Consider the following 26,189-nt stretch of genomic DNA (forward strand, 5'->3'; position numbering starts at 1 on the left):
AATAACTATCTGTGTGTGTGTGTACACAAGAGGATGAATGAGTAAGCAAAAGATAGCTAACTTCCTTTGTCTTAGAAAGCAGTTGAAACAAAATTTGATATCCATTGGGAAGAAAACCATCCAAAGGATACAGGTTTCAGATACAAGTATATGACTAGTCAAATAAAATTTTGTCTAAACCCAAGTATACTCCATTAGTTATAACTTCTTGAGGTCAATCTACAACCTGATCAACAGCAGGAAAACAAAATCTACAACAACAATAAAAAATAAGGAAAAAAGATCCCCAGATCTTTTGAGCCTATGTGAATTTTCAGACAAGGCACATAGGATGCCCAAGTTAACCATGTACTCACTAATCAAGTAATAACATGGTAGCAGGTTTGTGATATTATGTGAATTGTACTTTCCAAAAGATGATCATGTAATTTCTGGAACGGTAGAGAGTTTTGCTCTATAAAAGTTACTCGCCATCAATATGCAAAGCACTATATTTAGGTTATGTGTTGTATTTTTTTCAAGCCAGACAGATTCTGCTAGCGTTTCTTTTTAGTTTTAGAGCAATTCAATTCACAACATATACTTAATTTCAATTCAACAAATATGTTTTTGACCACCTACTATGTATAAGGCACTAAATTAGGTATTGCAAAAGGGCACAAAGATGAACTGCGTCACAATTCAGAATATAGGAAATCTGTGAGTCTTTTTAAAACGAATCCATTTGATTCTTATTTATAATTATTGTATCAGTACACAGAAATATACAAACTGGTACCTTTATATTATTATAGAGCCTTTTTCTACTTTTTTTAACATTACTAACACTATCTTTAGGGAATAATCACTCTTATTCACAAAAACTAGCTAGTACACGGTTCATCTCAATTCCTAGAATTTCAAAAAATAGATAATTTAGAGTAAACAGATATAGATCTAAGCAGTATTAAACAGTTACAGAATCCTTAAGAAGTGAAGAAATCCTGGCCTTCGTTTTGGAGAACTTTTCAATTTATGCCAGATCACTCATTTATAATTGGAATTTTATGAGCAAGGACAGATCCAGGTTTTGTGGGACCTGAAGGCTATACAATTTGGGGGCTCTTCTTTAAGAAAGGAATGCAAAATTAGTTCCAGGGCCTTAGAAGGGGCCCATGTAAGTGAGGGGCCCTGAAGTTTAAGCTTCATTAGCTTCAGAGCAAATCTGTCTCCGGTTTTCAGGCATCAGTAACGAGCTTTCATTAATGACATGATGTAAAACAGAGCAACAAGTATCTGAAACTTAAGTTGAGGCGGAAACATATTTTTCTGAAATTTAATTATAGAAGCTATGTGGACTTTTGTGAAAATGAGCTCCTAATGCCCCCCCCCCCAACCTACTCTAACATCACCATGCACAGCATCAGGAGGAGGCTCAAGGTTAATCACTCATTTCCCCTTTCAATCTGTCTCAATTACTGTTATGGGATGCTTCAATTAGTCATTCTCATTCTCTCCAGGGACAGGGAGAGATTGTAGAGAACTCATTCCAAATAGACTTCACAATTTGAATCCCTCCACCCTGCAAAAGAAAAATCTTCACTGGAGACAAGCAAGATTTGCTATCATCCACTCTGTACACTGTCAATGCCACTCTTTCATCAGACAAAGAGAAGCCATAAGTCTTCTGGGATGCAAGGCCTTCTTTTCTCTTCCCCTCAAAACAGCAAGTTCTTTTCTACCACACACTCAGCCCAAGACAGCCCTAGGCAATTGTTCTTAAAACTACCCTTGGAAGGCCCTTTCCAGAAGCTAGCCCCTGAGACAGACAACCATATTATCAATCACCCAGACAGCATTTACACCTTTTTCTACGCCTGCTCTCCACTTGTCATAAGAAGACTGCCTAGCCCTAGAGTCTAAAATCTGCAAAAGGAGATACTCAATGAGTCTTAAAGAAGCATGTGTGGTATCAGTAGTTTACAGAAGACTACATAGAAAATAATGATTTCTAAACCTAGAAAGAATAATGCCTTTGATCATTAGAGAAGGCATTCGATCTCTCTCAATTCATGGAATAAGAAAAAATTCTAATCCAACAAAGGACTTTGTTGCAATGTTTGTGTTTTCTCCTTTGCAAAAAATCTAAGTGGTCAGGGTTCTGTTATGATATGGAGATTACATACGTTGTGCAATTACAGCAATAGTATAAAATAAGACCGAGAATGGATAAAGATGTCTAGTTGAGTTGGCATTTTGGTAATTGTTTATTCTCCTGTAGAAGGACTAAATTTGCTCAAGGACTGTGTAAAGTAGTCTATTTCTGATCAGTCATTTCTTCCTTTGTGCTATCACTGGATTTACACTATCACAGCACTTATATCAGGCTGTAATTACTTGTCCTCATGATTATTTCACCCAATAGACTATAAACTCCAAGGCATGGGTGCAGGAGGAGCATTTGGGCTGTTAGCATTCTTTTAACCTTAGTGATGAGTGCTGACATAGTAGGCACTCAATGAGTGAATCTATATTGAAGAAGAGTCATGAAATTGATAATATTATATGGTGAATTTATATATTCTAAAAATTGACTTTGAACTGTGCTCTTCAATTAGACATGAATGGCAGGAGCCCAATATTTTAATAATTAACATGGCACATTGAAAACCAAATAATAAAGCTACTTTAGAAGGAGCTGGCACAAAAGATGCTCTTGATGGAACTAAGTAGTACTAAGTATGGAGTGATTTTTAATACACAGTAATGTCTCCTTCCAGAAAAACATTTCAAAACTCAGGGATTAAAAATGTTCCAGACGTGTTTAAAATTACACCATTTATTTCAAATTTCTTACAAGATTGTCACTTTATGTCTTGATTTTCCTTCTCATAACATTTGTATTTTTGCACATGAGAAAAATACAAAACTCAGTAGTGACTTATGAAACTCTCCTTTATGACAAGCCCAAGAGATCTCAAGGCAGAATTATATCACTATTAGGGGGAGGGAAAGAGGAAGATTTAACTGATACTGGTGAAACTTTCCTTGGTGCCTTCTAACCTCCTCTTGGCACCACCTCCTCCTTGCACACCTCCCACATTTTCTTTTTGCATGCAGGCCTCTGAAACAATTGAATGTTCAATTTGTCTCCTTATCTATTTTGTACTCTGCTCTCTCATCACACAATTTAAGTGAGCATTTTTATTGTTTCAGTGACCACTTTAGATAGTGCTTACAATCACAAATCCAGGAGGGGGTGGGAAGCAACTATTCAAGATTGGTCGGCTCAAGCTGATTCTAGGAGATTGAGTGGTTCTACGATAATATTATTTTACATAATATTTACCTAACGATTATTTTGATCCAGGTACTGCTCTAAGTGCTTTGCATATATAGCAAAGCATATACATATATTTAAAAGCCAAACTATTTCTCTCAATTTCCTGTAAGTTAGGTTCTATCATTGTCCCCTTTTATAGTTGAGAAACCTGAGGCTTGGAAAGGCTAACAATGCACTGCTAATATCATTGAGATGCAATCTTTGGCTTCAGAATCTATGTTCTTTATGAATAATGATGATAATACCATGACAACAGCAAAGTAATAATAATAGCTAATACTTAGGGAGCACATATTAGGTGCCAGGCATGTTCTAAGTACTTTGTACGCATTTATTCATTTATTTAAGAAACAACATTAAGCTGGAAGTCAAAAAGCCCAGGATTCGGGGCCGCCTGGTGGTTCATGGCGCAGTGGTTAAGTTCGCACGTTCCGCTTCGGTGGCCTGGGGTTCGCCGGTTAGGATCCTGGGTGCGGACATGGCACCACTTGAGCAGACTCCTTCAGAGTGTTCAACAAGCAGTACGGCAAACAACTTACTTAAGCTAACATTTCTTCCTTTTCATAGGCAAGTCTTCCTTTCTTCACCAATTTCTCTTTTACAAACAAATAACAATGACACTTTGAGTTTTTCCTGAGCTCTGGTTCCTCTTCTTTGTTCTCTCAAATGCAGTCAGGTGCCAAATCCCATTAATCCTCTTCCATTTCCCCTGTCACTCTGCTAGTTTAGGTATTCATTATCTTTTATTTGATAATAGTAATAGTAGAAGGACATGTTGTCACTGAGGTCTTTTACGTGGCAGGTACTTCATATCCTCTGCTCTCTGATCCCTACAGCAATCACAGAAGGTTGGTATTCACATCTCTTCGTCTCACATAACCACCATATGACTATACTTAAAAAATGGTGCAACCAAGTGGGTGAAAAGTAGTATCTCATGGCATTAAGTTAAATTTCTCTAACTCCTAAGAGATTGAACATGTTTTTATTTATTTATTGGCTATTCTTATATTCTCCTGTAGCATTTCTTGTCATGTTTGCCCATTTTTTTTAACCAGATAGTTTGTCCTTTGTTTATTGATTATAGGAGTTTATGTATTTTAATTATTTTCCCTCAACTCTTTTTTTTGGAAAATTTCAAACCTCCAGAAAAATTGCCAAGAATAGTATAATGAATACCCACACACCCTTCACCTATATTCATCAATTACTAATTGTTAACATTTTGCCACCTCTCTCGCAAACCTCCACCCCCACAAATTCTCTGTTACTTGCAGACTTCACAAATATTGTGACACTTCTCATCTAAATACTTCAGCATGTATTCTGTACTTATTAATACCTTCTGCTACCCTGGCCCTTCATCTCTGCTTTCTCCAGCCTAATGAATTCTCACCACTTCCTGTATCATGCATTTAGTATTTCCTTTCCTTGGAATGTACTTCAGCTATTCTCCATGTCCAAATCTATCCATCCTTCAAGGCCCAACTCAAATGTCCTTTAGTTCATGAAGGCTTCCATTCTAAATTTTCTTCTGTTTTCTGTGCCTCTTTTATACCACTTACTGCTTTCTTCTTGGCACCACAGTTATTTATGTATATTTCTCACATCCCCTAATAGTCCACAAGCACTTGAGGACAAGACATCTGTGCAAAGCAACTTGTATTTTTCACAGAGCTTAGCATAGCTCCTACCAGATAGAAGACACTCAACAAACATCTGCAAAATCGACCAGCAAAATCACTGAATAAATATGTGTTTGTTAGAGAATCAGAGGGAGATTTAGATTCTATTTCTGCCCCTTTCAGCAACTCTTTGTGATTTTCCACAAATCACTTAACTTTAGTAGTGATAATATTGATGATAAAATAATAGCTCTTTCTTTTTCAAGACTAAGCACTTTACATATACTGTCATTTAATCATCACAACAACTTTATGAGGTAGACATTATTACCATATTACAAGAGGAAACGAAAGTGTAGACAGATCCAGTAACAAGTCCAAGATCACACAGGTGAGGTGTTGGCTTACGATTTTTGTCTTGTTCATCTTTGTATTGTTTGTATCACTCTCCTGACTTGTAGCAGGTGTTCAATAAATGTTTGAAAAGCAACTAGTTAAAACTAGGTGTTTCTTTGTGCCTGCTTAGGTTTATATGAATTCAACAGCTAATGCTATTTAGCCAAAAAACCAAACCCAAACAAACAAGTAATTCAGACTTGATAGCAGATAATTAAGGAAAAGCTGATACTTCTGATATACACAAAAAGTGACATAATGATCTTTGGGACTCCATAATAGATTTATTTGGATTTTAACTTTTTGATTTATCACGAACAGCAGCAATCCTTGGAGAGGTATGTGCTGCTTGAAACATATGCAAAATTAAGGGGCTTTTTCTTTAGGGGGTTCTGATAATAAGCTAGGTAATTTTAGCTCTCCTTTCATAATTGGCAATTCTACCAAAATCCCTGAGATGGGAATCTGTGATTTCTCTATTAAACATTTTATATTAGAAAAAGCTGAGGCCAAGTGTCCAGTGTCAGGGCCCTTTGTTACCATACAGGAAATCTGGTCCCCAGCTCTCAATGGTCTGAGAGTCAGTGGGCCAAGTAACTTTCTGGTTGACCAGGGCTGTGGAACCTTAAATAACCAGGCTGTAATTCCAGTTCTCTTAAAGTTTGATGCCGAAGTAACTGAAAAGCTTTGCTCTTTAAATGAAAAAGAAAAAAATTAGTGCACAGAATGATTTTTATCAAATTTCGTTTTCTTGAATTATACATTTGGTGGTTTGTCTCCCAAACCACTGCTGTGTTTTAGTTTTGAATATATACTCTTAAAGAGATTTATTGACTCTTTTAAAAGCAGTAAGTAGCATCAAGACAAATAGCAGACCTTCACCCCCACAGAGAACTTCAGTCTCTTTGGTCCAGTCTCAGTGTCTTCACGGCCAACATCAGATCAGCTTCTAATATAACGGAGGGTGAGGGTAGGGATGGCTGTTGTATAGACAGAGCTCCAGATTTGGAATTAGCAGGCCTGGTGGGTAGGCCTCCTGGCTATGAGACCCTGAGCAAATCACTTCCTAGCCTGTGTGATCCTCAGAGTCCTCAGCTATAAAATGCAGGTGACCACTCCTCCTGGGGGAAGCTGTCATGATTTGTGAGATAATGGATGTAAAAGCACTTAGCACAGTTACCCAGCTTAATAAATGTTCAATAAATGTTAGTTGAATGCAATCTATGGGGACACAAAGCATATTTTTTTAGGGAGTATGATAATGAAAAATGTAATAACATATGACATTATTAAGGTGTGTCTGAATTTTAATCTTTTAGTAGTAAAATTTGTTGAAGATATCCTAGATTCTGCTATTTGAAGGACTATTTTTACTCTTATTTTATACCTTACCCAGAGCAATCAATCAATAAATATGTGTGTTCATTGAATGAATAGATGAACACATGGCTGAAAACAGGGCTTTTGGTTATAAACATACCTATTCACAAGATAATGTATTGAAATTGACAAAAGGTAATCATAATGTTTTATGGTTTCAATTACTGATAATATTGCTAAAACTAATAGTTATTAAGGGCCTAAAGTGTGCTAGGCATTGAGAAGTGTGGGGGGAAGGATACAAGACATGTAAAAGATAGTTATTTAAATACAAATCCTAGAACTAGGAAGGTTCAGAGCAGGAAGAGCCAAGAAAACGTGCAATTTTCCCTTCCTATTCTACCAGTTACATTACTTGTAAGTTATTTAAATTTACTCAATTTAAACTTGCCTGCATTGCAAACACTTTTTGCATTTAATTCTAACTTTAGATTTAGCAGACATAAAGACAGAAAATTCCTAATGGACATAAATGGTTGTAAAGATAGAGAATATAAAAGCAAGAAGGGCTTTAGAAGAAACTAATGCTCAGAGCAACTTGAAAGGGAAAAAGAAAGAGACAAACCTTGATCTATTTTCATTAAAGAGAAGCTAGAAAGGGCAATATCATCCTGCTAGGTAAATGCTGATGTGTTATGTAACTGAAATTTCTGGTTGTTTACAAAAGATGACATATACATAATATGTCATCTTAATTATAAAGAAAATTTGTTTTACTCAAAAAATGACATGTAGACCATATAAACTCATGCCCTTAGTACAACAATTAGCAATTATCTCTATTTTTTATCTTTATTATCATTCTCATATACATATTAATATAAAGTATACCAGAGCCTTTAAATATTGGTCCCCCAAATTCGAACACTGTAAACGTGCTAAGAGGAAAACAATGTCAGGTATCCATTTGTGACTGTGCAAATCAATGTCTCTAAAAAGAGCAGTCTGGACTATGGGTTATTCTTGTTACCAAAAAGAAAAACAGCCTGCGTGACCATCACCAAGGAAAAAAAGCGTAAAGTAAAAACACTGCTAAAAGCAAACAGAATTCTTGAACTCTTTGACCTAATTTGAGTTGAGAAACAAAGTGAACCTCAGCCCCTTAGTTGATAGCTCACTCAGATCTGTGGGGCTGCGGAGCTGGATTTCACTGATCAACTGGTCAGCTGTTAGGGACTGAGCTACACAAAAGGCAGAGGAAGTCTTCTCTCCCGAAAGTCAATACATCTTCTCTAAGGTCCCCAAACATCCTAACTCTCATCAGTAATTGTCATGAAAAGCTCTCATTATGTGAAGTAAGTGTAATTAGAGCATCTTGCCCTCAGAGGGTATACTGCATCGAGAGGGCTGGAAGAGTTCATAAATTAGTGCCAATTCACTCTCCCTCTGTTTACCATGCGATCTGCTGTGAGAGAAAAAAATCGTAATTGTACACATTAAGGCAAAAGCCCACTGGCCCCTATAAAATTAACCTAAACACTAACTGTGGTTATTTGAGGGACTCCCTATTTCATTATGTGTCTCAGAAATAAAAGAGATAAAGTTTGCTGCCATCAATAACACGGAACATATCTGCTGAATCTCGCAGATTCCAAGACATTAATAATTCAAAATCTTGTGGGAATTTTCTCATGGTGGAGATATGACTTGTCTGCAAACGGAGCTCAGGGGATGCTCTGTATGATCTATTCTTGCATATGTGCACGACTGCTGCGTTCATCACGACACGGAGAACAACATAGGATTCTCGGGTGTCTCTACAATTACTGAAATTTTGGAATCTTTACTATAAAGTCATTATGTATAACATGTTTCCAAACTCACATAAAGAGTAATTATCATGACATATCATTATACCTTATAGATTAAAGGGATTGGTAAATATATTTCCTCTCCCTTATCTCTTAAACATACATGCCATAACTCAAAAAACATTGAGATTGAATAGTCAGGGGCAGAAAACAGGACAGAAAAACATGTTGGACTCTCTCCCTATTGGGAGACAGAATATGTGTGTGTATGCACACCCACACGTGCATATTTATACGTATATACATATATGTATATACACACATGCATATTTATACATATATACATATATGTATATATACACACACGTGCATATTTATACGTATATACATATATGTATATACACACGTGCATATTTATACGTATATACATATATGTATATATACACACATGCATATTTATACGTATATACATCTATGTGTATACACACATGCATATTTATACGTATATACATATATGTATATATACACACGTGCATATTTATACATATATACATCTATGTATATATACACACACGTGCATATTTATACGTATATACATATATGTATATATACACACATGCATATTTATACGTATATACATATATGTATATACACACATGCATATTTATACGTATATACATATATGTATATATACACACATGCATATTTATACGTATATACATCTATGTATATACACACGTGCATATTTATACGTGTATACATATATGTATATATACACACATGCATATTTATATGTATATACATCTATGTATATACACACATGCATATTTATACGTATATACATATATGTATATATACACACATGCATATTTATACGTATATACATCTATGTATATACACACGTGCATATTTATACGTGTATACATATATGTATATACACACATGCATATTTATACGTATATACATATATGTATATACACACGTGCATATTTATACGTATATACATATATGTATATATACACACACGTGCATATTTATATGTATATACATCTATGTATATACACACATGCATATTTATACGTATATACATATATGTATATATACACACACGTGCATATTTATACGTATATACATATATGTATATACACACATGCATATTTATACGTATATACATATATGTATATATACACACACGTGCATATTTATACGTATATACATCTATGTATATACACACATGCATATTTATACGTATATACATATATGTATATATACACACACGTGCATATTTATACGTATATACATATATGTATATACACACATGCATATTTATACGTATATACATATATGTATATACACACGTGCATATTTATACGTATATACATATATGTATATACACACGTGCATATTTATACGTATATACATATATGTATATATACACACACTTGGATATTTATACGTATATACATATATGTATATATACACACGTGCATATTTATACGTATATACATATATGTATATATACACACATGCATATTTATACGTATATACATATATGTATATATACACACACGTGCATATTTATACGTATATACATATATGTATATATACACACATGCATATTTATACGTATATACATATATGTATATACACACACGGATATTTATATGTATATACATATGTGTGTATATATATATACATTCATAGTGTGTTTATATATTTACGTATATATGTACATACACATATACACACATATCTATGATCCCCAGATTTACTGAAGAACTAGAAATTGACATTGTCAATTATGTCACTGATCGTTGGCCCAGGGACCAACACTCAAGAAGGTGACACTAGCAAAAACATTCACAAATATTTTCCCCAAAAGGTCCCTTCAGAGATGAGTCAGACCTTCAATCCTTGATGAAAGATTTTGAACCATTTTCAATACTAATGACAGAACAATCTTTCTAAAATTCAAATTTAATCATGTCATTTCCCTGTGGAAATTCTTCCTATTACCCTTAGAATAAAGTCTTAAATCCACCTTAACAAGGCCCATGAGACCCTGCATGATCTAGGTACCCAAGCCTACCTCAGCCTCATCAAGTCATTCTCCTCTTCATTTTCTGAGCTCCAAGCACAATAGCCTTCTTCCAGTTCTTTGGAAACATCACAGGCAATCCTGCCTTTGGGCCTTTGAACATGGTGTTTTCTCTTATAAAATGTTCTCCACTTAGCAAATGGAGTGGAGAACACTATCGTTGTTCAGACCTCAGCTTAAAACTCAATTGCTGGGCGTGGCCCCGTGGCTCAGTGGTTAAGTTCGTGCACTCTGCTTCGGTGGCCCGGGGTTTCACAGGTTCGGATCCTGGGCACGGACATGACACCAGGCCATGCTGAGGCGGCATCCCACATGCCACAACTAGAGGGACCCATAACTAAAATACACAACTATGTGCTGGGGGGATTTGGGGAGAAAAAGCAGGAAAAAAAAGAAGATTGGCAACAGTTGTTAGCCCAGGTACCAATCTTTAAAAAAAAAAAAAGTTAAAAAAAACCCTCAACAAACTCAATTGCTAAGAGAAGGCTTCCTTGACCCTCCCCCCTTAGCAAAAAAATCCCTAAAAGGTAACAATTATCAAATGCTACTATGTGTTAGGCACTATGCCCAACTTTTCTTTTCTTTTCCTTTTTTTTGGTGAGGATGATTGGCCCTGAGCTAACATCTGCTGCCAATCTTTCTCTTTTTGCTTGAGGAAGATTGTCGCTGAGCTAACATCTGTGCCAGTCTTCCTCTATTTTATGTGGGATGCTGCCACAGCATGACTTGATGAGCAGTGCTAGGTTTGCACCAGGATTCAACCTCTGAACCCTGGGCCGTCACAGTGCAGCGCCTGAACTTAACCAATACGCCACCAGGCCGGCCCCAACCAACTTTTTACATGCATTTTTTTTTTCCTTTAATTTCACAACAATCCCATGAAGTTAGCATTATCATCATTATTATCATCATTTTACAGTTGTTAAAATCAGTCCCAGAAAGATTAAGAAATATATGCAAGATCAAACAGCTGGTAAATGGTAGAAGAGGAACTCACTGAGATGGCCCCTCTGATACACTCCCTTTTCACACCTTATACTCTTTGGTAACATTTGCTAAATAATCACTTGCTTATTATTTGCTTTCCATACTAGAATGTAACTTCCATAGAGGCTGAAAGGGTGTTGTGAAAACCAATAAATAAGAAACTTCATTAAAATGGAGTCAGGAAGCCAAAATGGGGAGCTCTCAGCCCTTGACAGCTGGGCCCAACAAGAAGAACGTCCTCTTCTTGATGGGCAAGAAGCTCAGCCAATAAGAGGCTGTCACAACTCATCCAATGAAAAGCCACTACACTTCAAACTCTCAATTCCTCCAATGGACTCTTTGTTTACAATAGCCCTCCCAACTTCCTCTTTCCCTCTACAAAAGAGTTTCTCCTCCCCTTGTTGCTCTGGACTTACAGTTGGCTCTCCATGGTTGCAGATCCTGAACTGAAATTATTTGCTGATCCTTAATAAATCCATTTTTGCTGGAGAAGTAACTGGCTGTCTCTTTGTTTAAGGTCAACAGTGTTTACTTTGCTCACTAAGATGCTGTGCTGGTGCTGGGAACACAGAGGTGAGCAAATGTTTCTTATTGAATGAATGAGCGCATGACACACCAAATCATTTCTAATGCAAAGAAGAGAAAGACTAACTAAAAATGATCATGTTGCTACCTATACAATTCAAGCACTGAATTTGGAAAGCTGAAATAGGTATAACTTATTATTAAGTACTATATGAAGTCCAACTGAGTCCATAGTAAATATAATCTGAATAGGAAATCTATGAAGTGTGTCTTTAAGGAAAGGCAATGCAGTGTGTACATCTAACTCTACACTGGAACCTGTCAGTAAGAGCAGTTGCTCAGAGCACTCTTTGAAAATTCAGTTCTCCATAGCTTTCAGACTAGGCTTGATAGCTCCCAACTCCAATTTCAAAGTACAAACACATTTAAAATCACATTGAAAAATTACGTATAATTAAAGTAAAATTGTTTCAAAGACCCACAGAAGATCAACCTCAATGAATACAGCTAATCCTTGCATCTAAACAGTGAGTATTACTCTGTATTATATTGGGAAATCTAATCAGAATGATTGCAAATTTTCTTGAACTTAATATGAAAGGCCAGTTCCACTGACTCTGGGGACTGGTCAAGGTCAGCCCTAGATTTCAAATTCTCATAATCCATGGTTAAACGTGAATGGAAACCTGATTTAAGTCTTTATTTCAACATCCTACCTCATTAAATCTGTGCTGCAATTGAAGAACAAAATAAATATGTCTTGTTTCATATTCTTCCTTTCTACCTTTCTATAACAAGGTGGTTAAAGAGTACTGAAATAGCCAAAGGCATGAAGCAGCCTGCTTTGAAAAATTTTCAAGGAGTACAAATATTATACTTCAAATTGCAAATGATAAAGGCCAATTATACTAGATCAGTATTTATGTGAGGACAACAAGACAAAAGTCTGTAACCTTATTGTTAGCAATATATCTATTTAGATACACACACAATAAATATGAACCATATGAACAAATGAAAATATGGAAGACCTGGGAAAGATTCAAGGACATCTTCCTTCAAAGTTCCTTTTCTTATCCATGGGATCCTATTCTTCCATATTCTTATTCATAAGTATAAAATGGATACTTTATATTTTTCAAAACCCATGCCTTATTAGACATACATGAGCTTTGTTCAGCTATCAGAAATGTTAAAAGGGAATATTAGTCTCTGATCAACATCTCTACATCTATGAAGCCTTATTGATCATTTCCATGTTTCCCACTAAATCTCTGAGGCCTTACTCCGTCTTACCATATTACCTGTCCCTCCATTACGTACTTCCCTGTTAAAGCACACGGTTTCTTCTATCTTGAATTTCATATATATTTATGTACAAGTCTTCCTTTTTAAAGCAGAAGCTCACTCTGGGCAGGATTTTCATCTGATTAAATTTTGCCTCCCCCTCTCCCAGCACTCTTTATAATGGATGCACATAATAGATAGATAGAATAATTCATTTCACTAATAAATGAACATGGCTGTTTGCGGGTAAAATGGAGTCAGGTGCTAATATATATTTGCTTCCAACATAGACTAACATGAGACATGATCATTAATGCTAAAATGTAATAAGTGAAGTGAAAACTTGAAACAACAAGTGTATATACATTGCACAGCATGAACAGCTTGAGAGGAGTGTTATTACTTTAGTTATTCAATATTTCGATGTATTTTGTATCCCTTGAGGTCTCCCACACACTGTACTTGGAGATAATCATAGATATCATTCATTTTTCTTTGCTCAATATGGACTTTAGAGAAGTTACCACTCATAAAAATCAGTAAGATGTCCTCATAAAAGTAAGCCAAGTTGGCCCTTGAATTTGAGACATGGATCATTCTCTTTGTTATGCATCATGGATTGTTCTCCTTATAGGTCAATCTACAAGTTTTTTCCCCTCCACATCCTTCCAATATTAATTATTCCTTCTTCTCTCTGGCCCAGATCAACTATCAACAGGTTGCTTGGTCATGTCTATCTGAAGAGAATGGATAAGGTAACCAGACTGACATCATTTAATATTTTGTTCCCCAGCTTAATCATCCTACTTAGTCCAAATCTTTGGCCACAAAAGCGGTTCATTATGTTAGCTTTTAAATAAAGAGACAACTAATTAAACCAAAGTAATTCAAAGAGCTTAGAATATTGACAGACATACAGATACTGGTAGAAGAGCCTATTTCAATAGAGGGAACATATTTAACAAAAATTTTCCCTCTAGTGATAGACATTTTACCAAAAGCTTAAAATAAAATGCATTATTTTATGCATTACAGTATGAAAGTCAAAAGCTCATGAAAGCACAAAAGGTTGATGGTTTAAGATTATATTACTCTAAATAGAGAAGGAATTGTTGCTGACATCACCTTAAATATATTGCATATTGACATGTTTTTGAAGGAATTACAGTTCTGTGGCATGAGTCAAAATCAAATTTAGTTCAATCAGCTGCAGCATATATTTAAAAAATAAAAACATATTAGGATACAAATATATGAAAAGGCCTTCATCAACCTTGCTCTTTATGTACCAAATTTTTAAAACCCTACTTATTTGCAAGCAAAAAACATGTATATTGGTGAAATTGTGGGATTATGCATATATTCATAAAAAGAGTAGTGTCACACAGAAAAAGATTCCTGACTACTACTTCTTCAAAGTTCACTGAAAAACGGGAGGGAGGGACCTGCCCCTTTAGAAATTCAGTACTAAATGTTTAAACCCATAAAATGAAAAGTCACCAAGATTAAAACATAAACAACAAAGAAAAAAGAGAGAAAAAGAAACAAAAGAATTAAGTCAAACACTCTGTAAACTGAATTCAGACTTTAGGGTTTTAGAGGGCATTAATCTAATACATGTCAAATTAGATTTTCGAATTCCATAATATTTGATTTCTTTTCTAGAATTGGTTTACCCTCAATCCCAGAAGTTTTTCTTTCAAAGATAAACTACAATTCTAAGTGAGATTTCTATTCAAGTAGGAGCTCTATTGTTGTTTTTAAAAAGTATTTATGAATCATATTTATGATTTTACCCTCCCTAAACATTACTTTTGACTTTAATAAAGCTAAGACTGATTTAAGAACTAAAAGATGGTTTAACATGGATTAAATAATACTCATTTAAAAACAAGGCCACTTGTACACTATTTTTCAACTAAAATAATGTCAGAAAAGTTTTCAGACATCTGGGAATTTCTTCCAACTTAACAACTACCAGCAACACCAAAGTCATCCACAAATTTCAGGATAAAATAGGTCTGCTTTTGCAATGTAACCCCCAAAATACAAGGAAACTTCTCTGTCTTTGCTGTAGGACTATAACCTTTAGCTTGAAAACACCATGACTATGGTCCAGTCTCCACCAGGAAGAATTTGCACAGCAGCCTAGGATTTTCAGCAGTTAGACCATTTGACCTTTCCTTCACACCCTGCTTAATGGGGCTTCTCACTAATACCACTCCTGAACTTAAAGTCACAGAGTGAGATCATCCAACAGAAGTCCTTCAGGCCAGTTCAGTCACGCTGAAGTGGTGTTAAAACATAAGTCTGTGGGTTGTTCAAAAGCAAATGAAAGATTGCAGCAGGATATCCAAATATGCAGTTGTTGGATAGTGAGTAGATCTGGGGTAGTTTCAAAACAGGAGAGCAGAAGAAATACCTTTAAGAATTTTCTGGAATATGTTTTAACAATACAAAACAGGAGTGGAAACTAAAGCTGAAAGAAAAACTGGATAAAGCAATAACAAAAGAAATTGTTCATTTTGGGCAGAGACTCTGGGGACCAGAGTTAAGAGGTGGAGTTGTAAAGCATAGTTAGCTCTTGAGGCAGTGCAGATATATATATATATATATATATAATGTCACAAGTGTTCAAAGTGTTATTGATACAGCATCGGTATTTTCTGCAACATCAGGTAATCAGAACACAATAACTCTTAGGAGCACCCTGAGATTTCTAGCAGTATGTGAGCATGTGTGTACATGAGCAGATGCCTGTAAATGAGTAGAATCCCTCTTCTGCTGGGCCCTCTCAAAAAAAAAAAAAGATTCTAGAACTAAAAAAAATAGATAAATCTCTTTACACAAGTAAGTGTCCCACAATTTGGTATTTATTTTGGCAATGAAATATCAATTAGGATATAAGGAAGAACCATGTGAAAAAAGGTAATAGCTATTTACACTTACACACACACACACACACAGTGAATGTGTGGTATCCATTATAGCTTAAATATTTTGATTATCTTTCTGGTTAAAGAAATAATAAGAGAAGTATCAAAAAGATTCTTCATCACAAAAGAAGTCAGAGAAGACAAATTAAGCTCATGAAAATCAGAAACTCCAAAGGAGAATCTATATGAGATTACACCACTGGTAACAACAGTGGAACATTTGTTATAAGAAAAGTAGACAAGCCTTGGACCAGTGATCAGGAAGTCCTTTAATTTGATATAATAAGAACAGCTTTACATACCATAACATGCTGGAATTACTACCCTTTAGAAAAGAATCTCTGGGTGATGTCAAAAGACAAGAAGGATGAAATGTGGCTTTGTAAAGACTGTTTAAAGATGGAAACAAAAGACAAGTCCGTCCTGAAGAAGGAGAAAAGAAGGGAGAGAAAAAATAGCCAAGGTGGGAACAATGAAACCTTGCAGGTGAATACTATCACAGACTACTAACAGATAAGACTCACAAATCCCCAGGCTTTTTGTTCTACCTTGAGTTCAGGAAAATGATTAATTTATTGTACAACTATTTAGCAGAGACTAGGTGCCAGGCACTATATAAACAGCAGGGATATTGGAATGAAGAAGACACACAAGGACCCTCCTCTCTCAACGCTCGCACTCTAGTGGGGATTGAAACACAACAGACAAATGAATGAGATAACTTTTGATATTGATAATGGCTTTAAAGAAAATAAAACACGTTGATGTGATAATAAGTACTAGGGAGGAACTCAGGGAAGGTCACTGAGGAGATGCCATTTAAGCTGACACCTGCGTGACAAGAAGGAGCCAATCCAGTGAAGACCGGAGGGGATGTTCCAGACAGCACATGGCTAGTGCAAAGGCCCCAAGGAAAAAAGAGGGTTGGTGTGTTTGAGGACAGAAACTGTGTTGCTGACGTCTGCTGAATATGGGGTGTGGTAGAAGATGGGGTAAAGTAGGAAGGCAGAGCTAGATAATAGGACCTTACTGGTGGATAAGGAGTCTAGATTTTATGCCAAGAGCAAGAGAAGACAACAGATGTTTTAAAACTGGGGAAGAGTTGGGGGAGAATATGGTGACACAATGTGAAGTTTATATTCTATTTTTTTAAAAATTTATTTTTATTGCAGTAACATTGGATTATGACATTATATAACTTTCAGGTGTACATTGTAATATATTTAGAATTTTGTGTAGATTACATCATGGTGACTTCACCACCCAGAAGACTAATTACAATCCATTACCACACACATTTGCCTAATCATCCCTTTTGCCCTCTTCCCTCCCCCCTTCCCCTCTGATAACCAATAATCCAATCTCTGTTGCTACGTTTGTCGTTTTTACAAAATTTATATTCTAAAAAGATTACTTTAGCTGATGTGTAAAGTCAACTTCAGGGAGATCAGAGTAGAAGGAGGGTAGCAAATTAGGGGTTAACAGCAGCATAACAGGCAAGAGTTGATGGCATCTTGAATTTGGGTAGGGATAGTGAAGGTGAAGAGAAGTTGATGGACTCATGATATATTTTGAAGGTAGATCCAATAGGATGTGATGATGAGTTAGATATGGGGAAGGGGAGATGGTGGAAAGAAAGAAATCCAGAAACACTTAAATCCACGAGCCATTTACAGAAATGAGAGAGATTGAGGGAGAAGCAGTTTAAGGCTGAGGAGATCAAGAATTCTATTTTGCATATGGTAAACTTGAGATGCTTATTAGATGGCCAAGAGGAGACATCAAATAGACATTCTGATATATAAGTCTGGTATTTGGGGGAGAAAGAGCTGAAGATATCAATTTGATAGCAGATGCATTTTGATACTACATAAATTGGATGAACTTTCCTAGGGAGTTACTATAGACAGAGAAAAGACCAGGACCCATGACCAACCCCTTCGACACTCTAACATCTAGAAGTCAAACAGAGCAGAGAACCCACAAAGGGAACTGAGAAGGAGCAGCTGGTGAGGTAGATGAAAACCCCAGAGATAGAGGTATCATGGAAATGAAGAGGAAAACATGTTTCAAGGAAAGAGTGATCAATTGTGTCTTGTACTACCAAATGTTTGAGTAAGACAAGGATAGAGAAACCACCACTGGCTTTGGCAAGATGGAGGTCACCGGTGACTATGACAAGAGCAGAGTCAAGTTCTAAGCAGAGTGCTAGGGAGGCTTGATTAGAGTAAATTAGGGAGGTGTGGTGCTATAAGGAGTGAAGACTGGGACAGCTGTCTCAAATTTTGCTTGCTTGGAAGAGAAACTGAAATGAGGCAGTGGCTGGAGGGGAACTTGGAAGATGTCATAAGAGCATGACCCAGTAGAGGTCCACACTGAGTCCCATTCTAGTTTCCAAGCTAAGTACAAATATCTGGGATGAAAAGCAGGATCTGGAGTTATTTACTGAGTCACTGGTACAATAAACCCTTAATGAAACATTTACTGAACATCTACTCAATGTGAGGAAATGCAGTAGGAATCAAAATAGAATTAAGGATACAGGCTCAGAATTTCAGCACCTGAGCTCTTCGTAGGAAGCAGAACCCTAATCCTAGGCTTGTGGAATTTGGTTCCAAGGAACTAAAAAAAAATGGTCTAAGCTTCAGGTCCCACTGGACTTATTGTGGCTCACATCTGATGACAGACAGATGAATGGACAGACTATCAACAAGAGCTCCTACTCTCCACACACATACAATGTTTATCAGTCTGGCCTTGCAAATATTTTTTTCTTTAGATTTTTTCAACTGGAGGTTAGTACCTTTTGACCACCTTCAGCCATTTCACCTACCCCTCACACCCTTGCAGATATTAAAGAAAGAAGAAGAATGGAAAAAAAAATAGAAGTGAAACTAACATGTAATAAAGCTTACATAAAATATATGTTGACATTTAGGGAATATATATTTATATATAAAAGTGTAAAGAAGGTTAGTAACAAGAAAAATACCCCAAAAAGAACAAAGAAAAAAATGAAGCTATCAATGAAGGAAAGAAACTGCACACACTGAAGGGCCCCAAGACTCAGAACAGCTAAAATTTATTTTCTGAGTAAAGAGTCAGAGAGGAAAATCAGACAGTCACGGGCCATGATTAATCAGTATTTTTCTTAGAGATCATGAGCTACTCTAACAGCAGATGAAAACAGTCTCCAGGTTGGAAAGCCCTACTCCATCCTGTTGTCCTCACTGACACTAGCTACTGGTCCCCTAGTAACCCTCAGTGCTCTGGCAATCCTCTCATCCTCTCTCTGCTCTACTCCCATCCTCCTCCCAAACTGTGATCACCATCTGGCTTGATTCATCTTCTGATTGATGACGGATGAGTTAATTATAGAAATAAAGGCAAGAATCTGATACAAGGAGGGAAGTCAAATATGAACAAAAGAGCAGGGACAGAGCCCTTTTCCTATGGTCCCCTACTAATAAGTTTTGTATTTCCCTGTGCCCAGGAGGCCTGCATGAGCACTTCTGGTGAGGGAAGGGAGGAGGAGAGAGCGGGCATCACTTACTGCAGGCCTCTTACATGCCAGCAACTCTGCTTAGGCTTCTCATGTTTCCACATTTGTTCCAGACAATAACCCTGAGTTGCCTAAGGATGAGGAAACTGTGACCAAAAAAAATATGAGAATTTTGCCCACATTCACATAACTAGATAGAAAGAACTGGAGTGTGAAACCAAGTTTGTCTGACTCTAAATGCCATTCTCTTCCCATTATAAAACACTGTGGGGTGGATTCTGTATGTTTAAAATATATTAAGAAGAAATTATGTGAAAAATAAGTAAAAAATACATAAATGTAATAAATTTGTGATTTGGGGTGCTTTGAATCAACATTTTTTGTTGAGACTGCAAAGGTCAACTAAGCTAAAAACTAGATCGAAAAAAACTTTATGAAACATTTTTTAGAAACCAGGTTAAAGGGTAATAATTAGGTATTATGCAGGTCTGTTTAGAATGGAATAAAGATTTACATCTACATAACCACTGCAAAAGAGGTATAAACAGGCACACACACAATCATTATCTTTAGAATTAAATGAGAGGAAGTCGCAGACATGATACACCATTAATACTTTGGTGTGTATTTCCTAAAAAGACAAGGACACTCCTCTACATAACCACAGTAAAACTTGCCAAATTAGGAAATTATCTTGATATTGACACTACTACCTACCACCAAATCCACAGTCCCATCAAATTTCACCAATTGTCCCAATCTTTTCCCAGTCTAGAATCATGTTTTGCATTTAATTGTCATGTCTCTTTCTCTGGAACAATTCCTTAATCCTTCATGCCTTTCATAGCCTTGGTATTTTTGAAGAACACAGGCCAGTTATTTCGCAGAGTGTCCCTCTGTTTGGGTTTGTCTGTCTCATTCTGTCTCCTCACTCAGAAGTGATGCTGTGCTCTTCTCAATCTACCACATCAAGAGGCAAATGCTCCATTACTGGGGATGTTCACTTTGATCACTAAGTTAAGGTGGTATCTTTTAGGTTTCTCCTCGGTGAAGTTAGTATTTTCCCCTTTTAATTTTTTTATTTTTATTTATTTATATTTTTTTCATGAGGAAGATTGTCCCTGAGCTAACATCTGTGCCAATCTTCCTCTGTTTTGTATGTGGGACACTGTCACAGCGTGGCTCAACGTGCAATGTGTAGGTTTATGCCCAGGATCTGAACCTGCGAACCCTGGACTGCCGAAGTGGAGTGCGTGAACCTAACCACTATGCCATGGGGCTGGCCCCTATTTTCCCCTTTTTAATTAAAATACTTTGAGAATACTACCATCCTGTTCCTTTATTATCTTTCATGAAGTAGTTTTAACATCCACTGATGATTTATGCCTGAATCAATTATTAGTATTATTCCTATGATAGATGCCAAATGGTAATTTTCTAACTCCATCATTCCTTCTATGTTTATTGCCTACCATTCTCCCCCATTGACTTATTTATTCATTTATTTATTTATATCAGTATGGACTCCTGGGTTCCTGTTTTATTCAGTGGGGTATAACCTTTTACTTTTACTATCATTACCCCCTCCCAAGGCCCAGTCCTAGTCACCTCCTTAGCTCGACCACTGACTGGGTCCCACACCCCTCTTGGTCCTGACTACCTCCTCAGCCCTGGGCCCACAGGCCACCCCAACCCCAGCTGCCTCAAGGGAAGAGAACAAAACTATTTTTAAATTATTTTTTTTAAAAAAAGACTTGAGGAAAGAAAGGGGGAGGAGGAGGGAATAGGAGAAGAAGAAAGTTGTCTTTTCTTTTTGAGCAGTATGCGTAGTGGTTAAGAGCATAGACTTGGGACCTAGATGATTTGGGTTCAAATCCCAGCTTGGCCACATACTAGCTGTATGATCTTGGGAAAATTTAGTAACTTCTCTGTGCCTTATTTTCCTTTTCAATAAAATGGGGATAATAGTGACTTACAATCCATAAATAAGTTAATATATATATATATAAAGCACTTAGAAGATTACCTGGCACAAAGTAATCACTATAGAAGTGTTTGCTCTTACTGTCAGTAGTAGTTGTAGGTGTGATAGTCTTCGTTCTATTGAAATTTTATTCTGATATATAGGTGTGGGTTTATTTATACTTATCCTACTTGGGACTTGGTGAACTTCTTCAATCTAGGGATTCACATCTTACTAATTCTAAAAAATTCTCAGCCACCCTCTCTATTTTCTCTTTCTGGAACTCTTGCCTGGAACTAATTTTCACATTAATTTCTAGGCTTGGAGTTTCTGGTCCCATAAATATAGTATAAACTCATACTCGACAACCACCTGTGGTTCAGGCCTGGCATTTCTACTTTGCACAGGAGACTTATTTTCTTCCATCCGAACTTCCAGACTAAGATAACCCCATCACTTATCTTGGCCAATGAGTAGAGTTTTCCCCAGTACCCCTTTCACTGACGGGGCACCTTTCAGGTCCCCAAGTTTGTCCAGTGCTCTCAGTCCAGCTAACTGCCTTGAATATGCCCAAACCACATTTCAGATAGCTGTGTGTATACTTAGCACCTAAATACGAAGGTACACAACATAGTTATATGTAACATATAACTATGAAGGGATATAACATTCTTGTGTGTATACTTGGGTATTTGATGATTATCTTTTTGACATAAATTCCTAGAATTGGAACTGACCCACCAGGAGCAGGCTGACCAGCACAGTGTTTACCTTTGGGGAATCTGGAGCTAGAAAGATGTAAGTTCAAATCTTGACTTTATCATTTAACAACTGAATCACTCTTGAGCAGGGGGACACAAACTCTTTTAATTTCTGGTTTCCTCATTTATAGTACAGGAGTCATAACAGTTATTGTGAGGACAAAATATAATATATACTAGGTGTTTAGCACAGCACCAAGTCCATGGTAGCTTTGATAGATGCTATTATTATTGCTGTTATTATTCTAAGTGCTTTCAATTTTGATTCATACTGTGAAACTACCATCTAAAAAGACTGTATCTACTTACACACTTACCAACAGGTCTTGTCAATCTTGTTAAGCTTTGCTAATTCTATAGATGGAAAATATTTTTATTTGCACTGATATGATTAGCAGTGCAGTTGAACATCTTTTCATAGGTTTATCGCTCATCCATAGTTGTTCCTCTATTAATGGCCAGTTTAAGATCTTTGCACACTTTTCTCTTGGTATATGTATTCGTTTCTTCTTTATATGTAGGGTTTGTTTATATATTAAAGATAAAAACATCCTTGTCTGTATTTTGGTTCTTTGTTAGAGCAAACTTCAGATAGTGAAAGCACTTCCTTTACACAGAGTGAATTCACTGATGTATCACTGTCTCAGTTTCTCTTCATTCTAAACAAATTCACCCAAAGCTTTTAAAAATTACTTTTCAGTCCCTGTTAAGTAGCTGTGGTTCTTATTTTTCAAGATAGTTTCAAGAATGCCCTTGCATCTTTCTATTTCCAGATCTACCATCTTGGTCCATGTTCACCTCACCCATGTCATTTATGATTTGATAGATTTCTACTTTTCAGGCCAAGGAGTCCTAATCTTTCACTTTGTCTTCATATGTCAATTCCTCTTCCCTCTCTCCTACTCCTCTGATCATTTTATAATGAATTGGTAACCACAATAATGAAATTTACTGAGAAAACTAAATTTTGAGATGCTGCCATAACTAATGGAGTCAGAGAAATGATGAAAAGGGCTTTAATGAGGTTTGAGATATGGTTGGAATATTACAGATAGAAAATCAATTTGGAAAATGCTGTCAGCTTCATCCACAGGGGAAAAAATTATTTAAACACACCCACATCTAAAGGACAGGAATAACTGTGAAGGCAATGATGAACTGAGAATTGTTTTATACTAGAGAAAAATAGTTCTTTTTTATCTACCTATATCTCTGTATCTCTATATCTATCTATTTATCTACCTATCTATCGTCTATCTATCTATCTACCTATTTATCATCTATCACTATTTTGCTATCACTTTTTGTTAAAAGCCTAACTAGGTAAACACCCAAACACCCTGAGTATTCAAATTCTGGAAGGATTAGTGAATAATTAAGCATTTGACTTTATAACTAGTTTACCCTTAACTCTACATAATCTTGGATGTAGAAGAAAGAGTTTTATGGGTCCTTTGTATTACCACTTACAAAAACAATGCATAATTTTGGACATCCGATATGACATGTTTTATCTTCCTCAAAAGAAAAACCGAATTTTGTGGACTCAGGACTGATAAATACTTTGGAGAAAAGTATATCTTTTCCATAAAGTCATTAATGTCATATACTGAACATAATGTAAAGCACAGTATTTATCAAAGAGAAATTACTGTTTAAATAGATTATCAGGTCATAGAACAATTAGAAGCTGCAGTGCTCTTAAAATAACTCTACTGAGACCTGGAAAATGGCTTCAAGTCTGGGTTATTTAAGCATTCAACAGATTCTCTGTTCTTAATCTTTGAAAATAAGATGAAAACTGTGGGCTTTCTCTCTAGAAAAATCCATATACAGTTATAGAATAAATTTTATTAAATAAAATAAAATAAAATAAAATAAAAGAATAAACTTTTATTAAAGCTTTTAGAGTTTACTAGGATTCCAAGCCTCCAGCCTAAGGAACTCTTGTTCTAGAAGAAATTTTGTTTTTAAGATGAATACTAAATACCTAATATATGAACTAATCTCCTGTTTCTACCTTAGGTGCTCCATCTATTTATTTTGGAGTATAGAAGAGTTAAAATTTCACTGTAAGTGTCAACTCATCCATAAGCTCATCATCAGTGCTTTGTAAAGCAAAGCCTTGTCAACCCCTAAAACTCACTGCTGATGCACCCCCTACCTGACCTCCACTTTCAGCTATGGAGAAGTTCCAAAGAGCATCCTGATTGACTATATTGGAGACCTAATGATTTGCCAGAGCATCTTTTGCAGTTTGACATATAAGAAACCAACTACCCCCAATCTGCTCAGTGGCCAGTTCCTAGGATCCTTCCTTGTGAGTTTACCATGCAGCTCTGGTCTCTCATACATAAACTTGATTCACTGTGGTGGCAAACCCTTTCCTGTCCCTCACTTTTCCTTTACAAACTACCAGGAAAACTCAGTGTATGCAGAAGTTGTACTCACAAGTAAGGCCGAAAGTATACCTGAAAAAAGAAGTCACCTTTCCAGCTCCAAGCCTCTTTCACACTAGATAATAGTTTAAAAGGGGAGAAAAAGTAACTTTTGAGAGTAGCAGATATATATTTACTCAAATACAAATACAGCATACTCCAAGATCAAATATAATTTATTTAAACAAACAGCTACCATACCAGACTCTATTAATTGCCTACCTAATAGCCATTCCCACCTTTTTTTAATGCTAACAGAAACCTGTTTTCTTTGGGGCAACAATATGTCCAATCTAGAATATGACTCATCACTAGTCTAAACCAGTCATGTCTAACTAACATGAGCTTCAAATGCACCCCACAGATAGCCAAGACTTTGGTTCCCCTTCACCCTCGGGGCAGAAGGACAGGGCCTAGGGCAGCAGGAGCACTCTGTTTACACCGAGGATGTACAACAAATGTTACATTTCCTACGTGTGCCACAAACGGAAGGTCAAGAAGCATAGTTCAAAGTCAAATTCTGTTCCCTGTGATACTCACCCCATGTCCTTTCCTTACAGCTAACAGTAACCCTGTGATCGAGTTCTGGACAATGAAATATTAGAGAAAGTCTGCTGAGAGCCTCTCAGAATGCTTGTTTTTACTAATTAAAAGAACAAAGATGAGAGGAAAGCTTTCTAGCAATGCCCTTGCTCTTCCAGCCTACCTTGAACAAGGACACAATGCCTGAAGCCACAGCAGCCATGTTGTCACTACGAGGCAACAAATCATGAGGATAAAAGACCAACAGCTAGGTAGAGCAGAGCAGAGAGATGGAAAGAGCCTGGGACTCGATTACATCATTGAACATCAGATTCAAGATCAGCAATTGTCTACTTCTCATCTTTTTGTCAATGGGGATAAAAAAATACCTATACTGCTTAAAGTCAACTGATGCACCGTGGTGAACGGGAAATTTTAAATGAACGTTTTTTCTCTGAAGCATCCTATAGTTCTCAACTTTGTAGGAATATCACCCCTTCTGTTCCTTCCTCCCAGCTTATCTAGTGCTTTGTTATCTTTTCATGCCCCTACCACTTTGAGCCTTACTAGGGTGACACCAGGTTTAATGCTATGAATTTCTATTGTACTCTTCATAGCTCAGAACTTAAAGTCTTCAAGAAATTTTAGTCTATTATGGCAGTACTGTGTATAATTTTGCAACTATGTGGAAATTCC

The 26,189-nt window shown here is 36.3% G+C and overlaps 1 protein-coding gene across 17 annotated transcripts in view; it reads right to left on the bottom strand.

The window, feature by feature from the left end:
* Positions 1 to 26,189, bottom strand: part of SLC10A7 (solute carrier family 10 member 7) — a 239,304-nt gene that overhangs the window by 114,517 nt on the left and 98,598 nt on the right. For 2 of the 17 annotated variants that reach the window (XM_070504853.1, XM_044767158.2), the window contains one exon: positions 2,806 to 4,152. The exons of 14 other annotated variants lie outside the window; for them this stretch is intronic. In XM_070504853.1, coding sequence (XP_070360954.1) covers positions 4,130 to 4,152 — 23 coding nt within the window. In that variant the 3' untranslated portion in view covers positions 2,806 to 4,129. Of the gene's footprint in view, positions 1 to 2,805; positions 4,153 to 26,189 lie in introns of those variants that run through there. One more of the 17 variants, XM_070504856.1, reaches the window with a different exon arrangement.

The sequence above is a fragment of the Equus asinus genome, chromosome 3 (genome assembly GCF_041296235.1).
Source record: "Equus asinus isolate D_3611 breed Donkey chromosome 3, EquAss-T2T_v2, whole genome shotgun sequence".
NCBI lineage: Eukaryota > Metazoa > Chordata > Mammalia > Perissodactyla > Equidae > Equus > Equus asinus.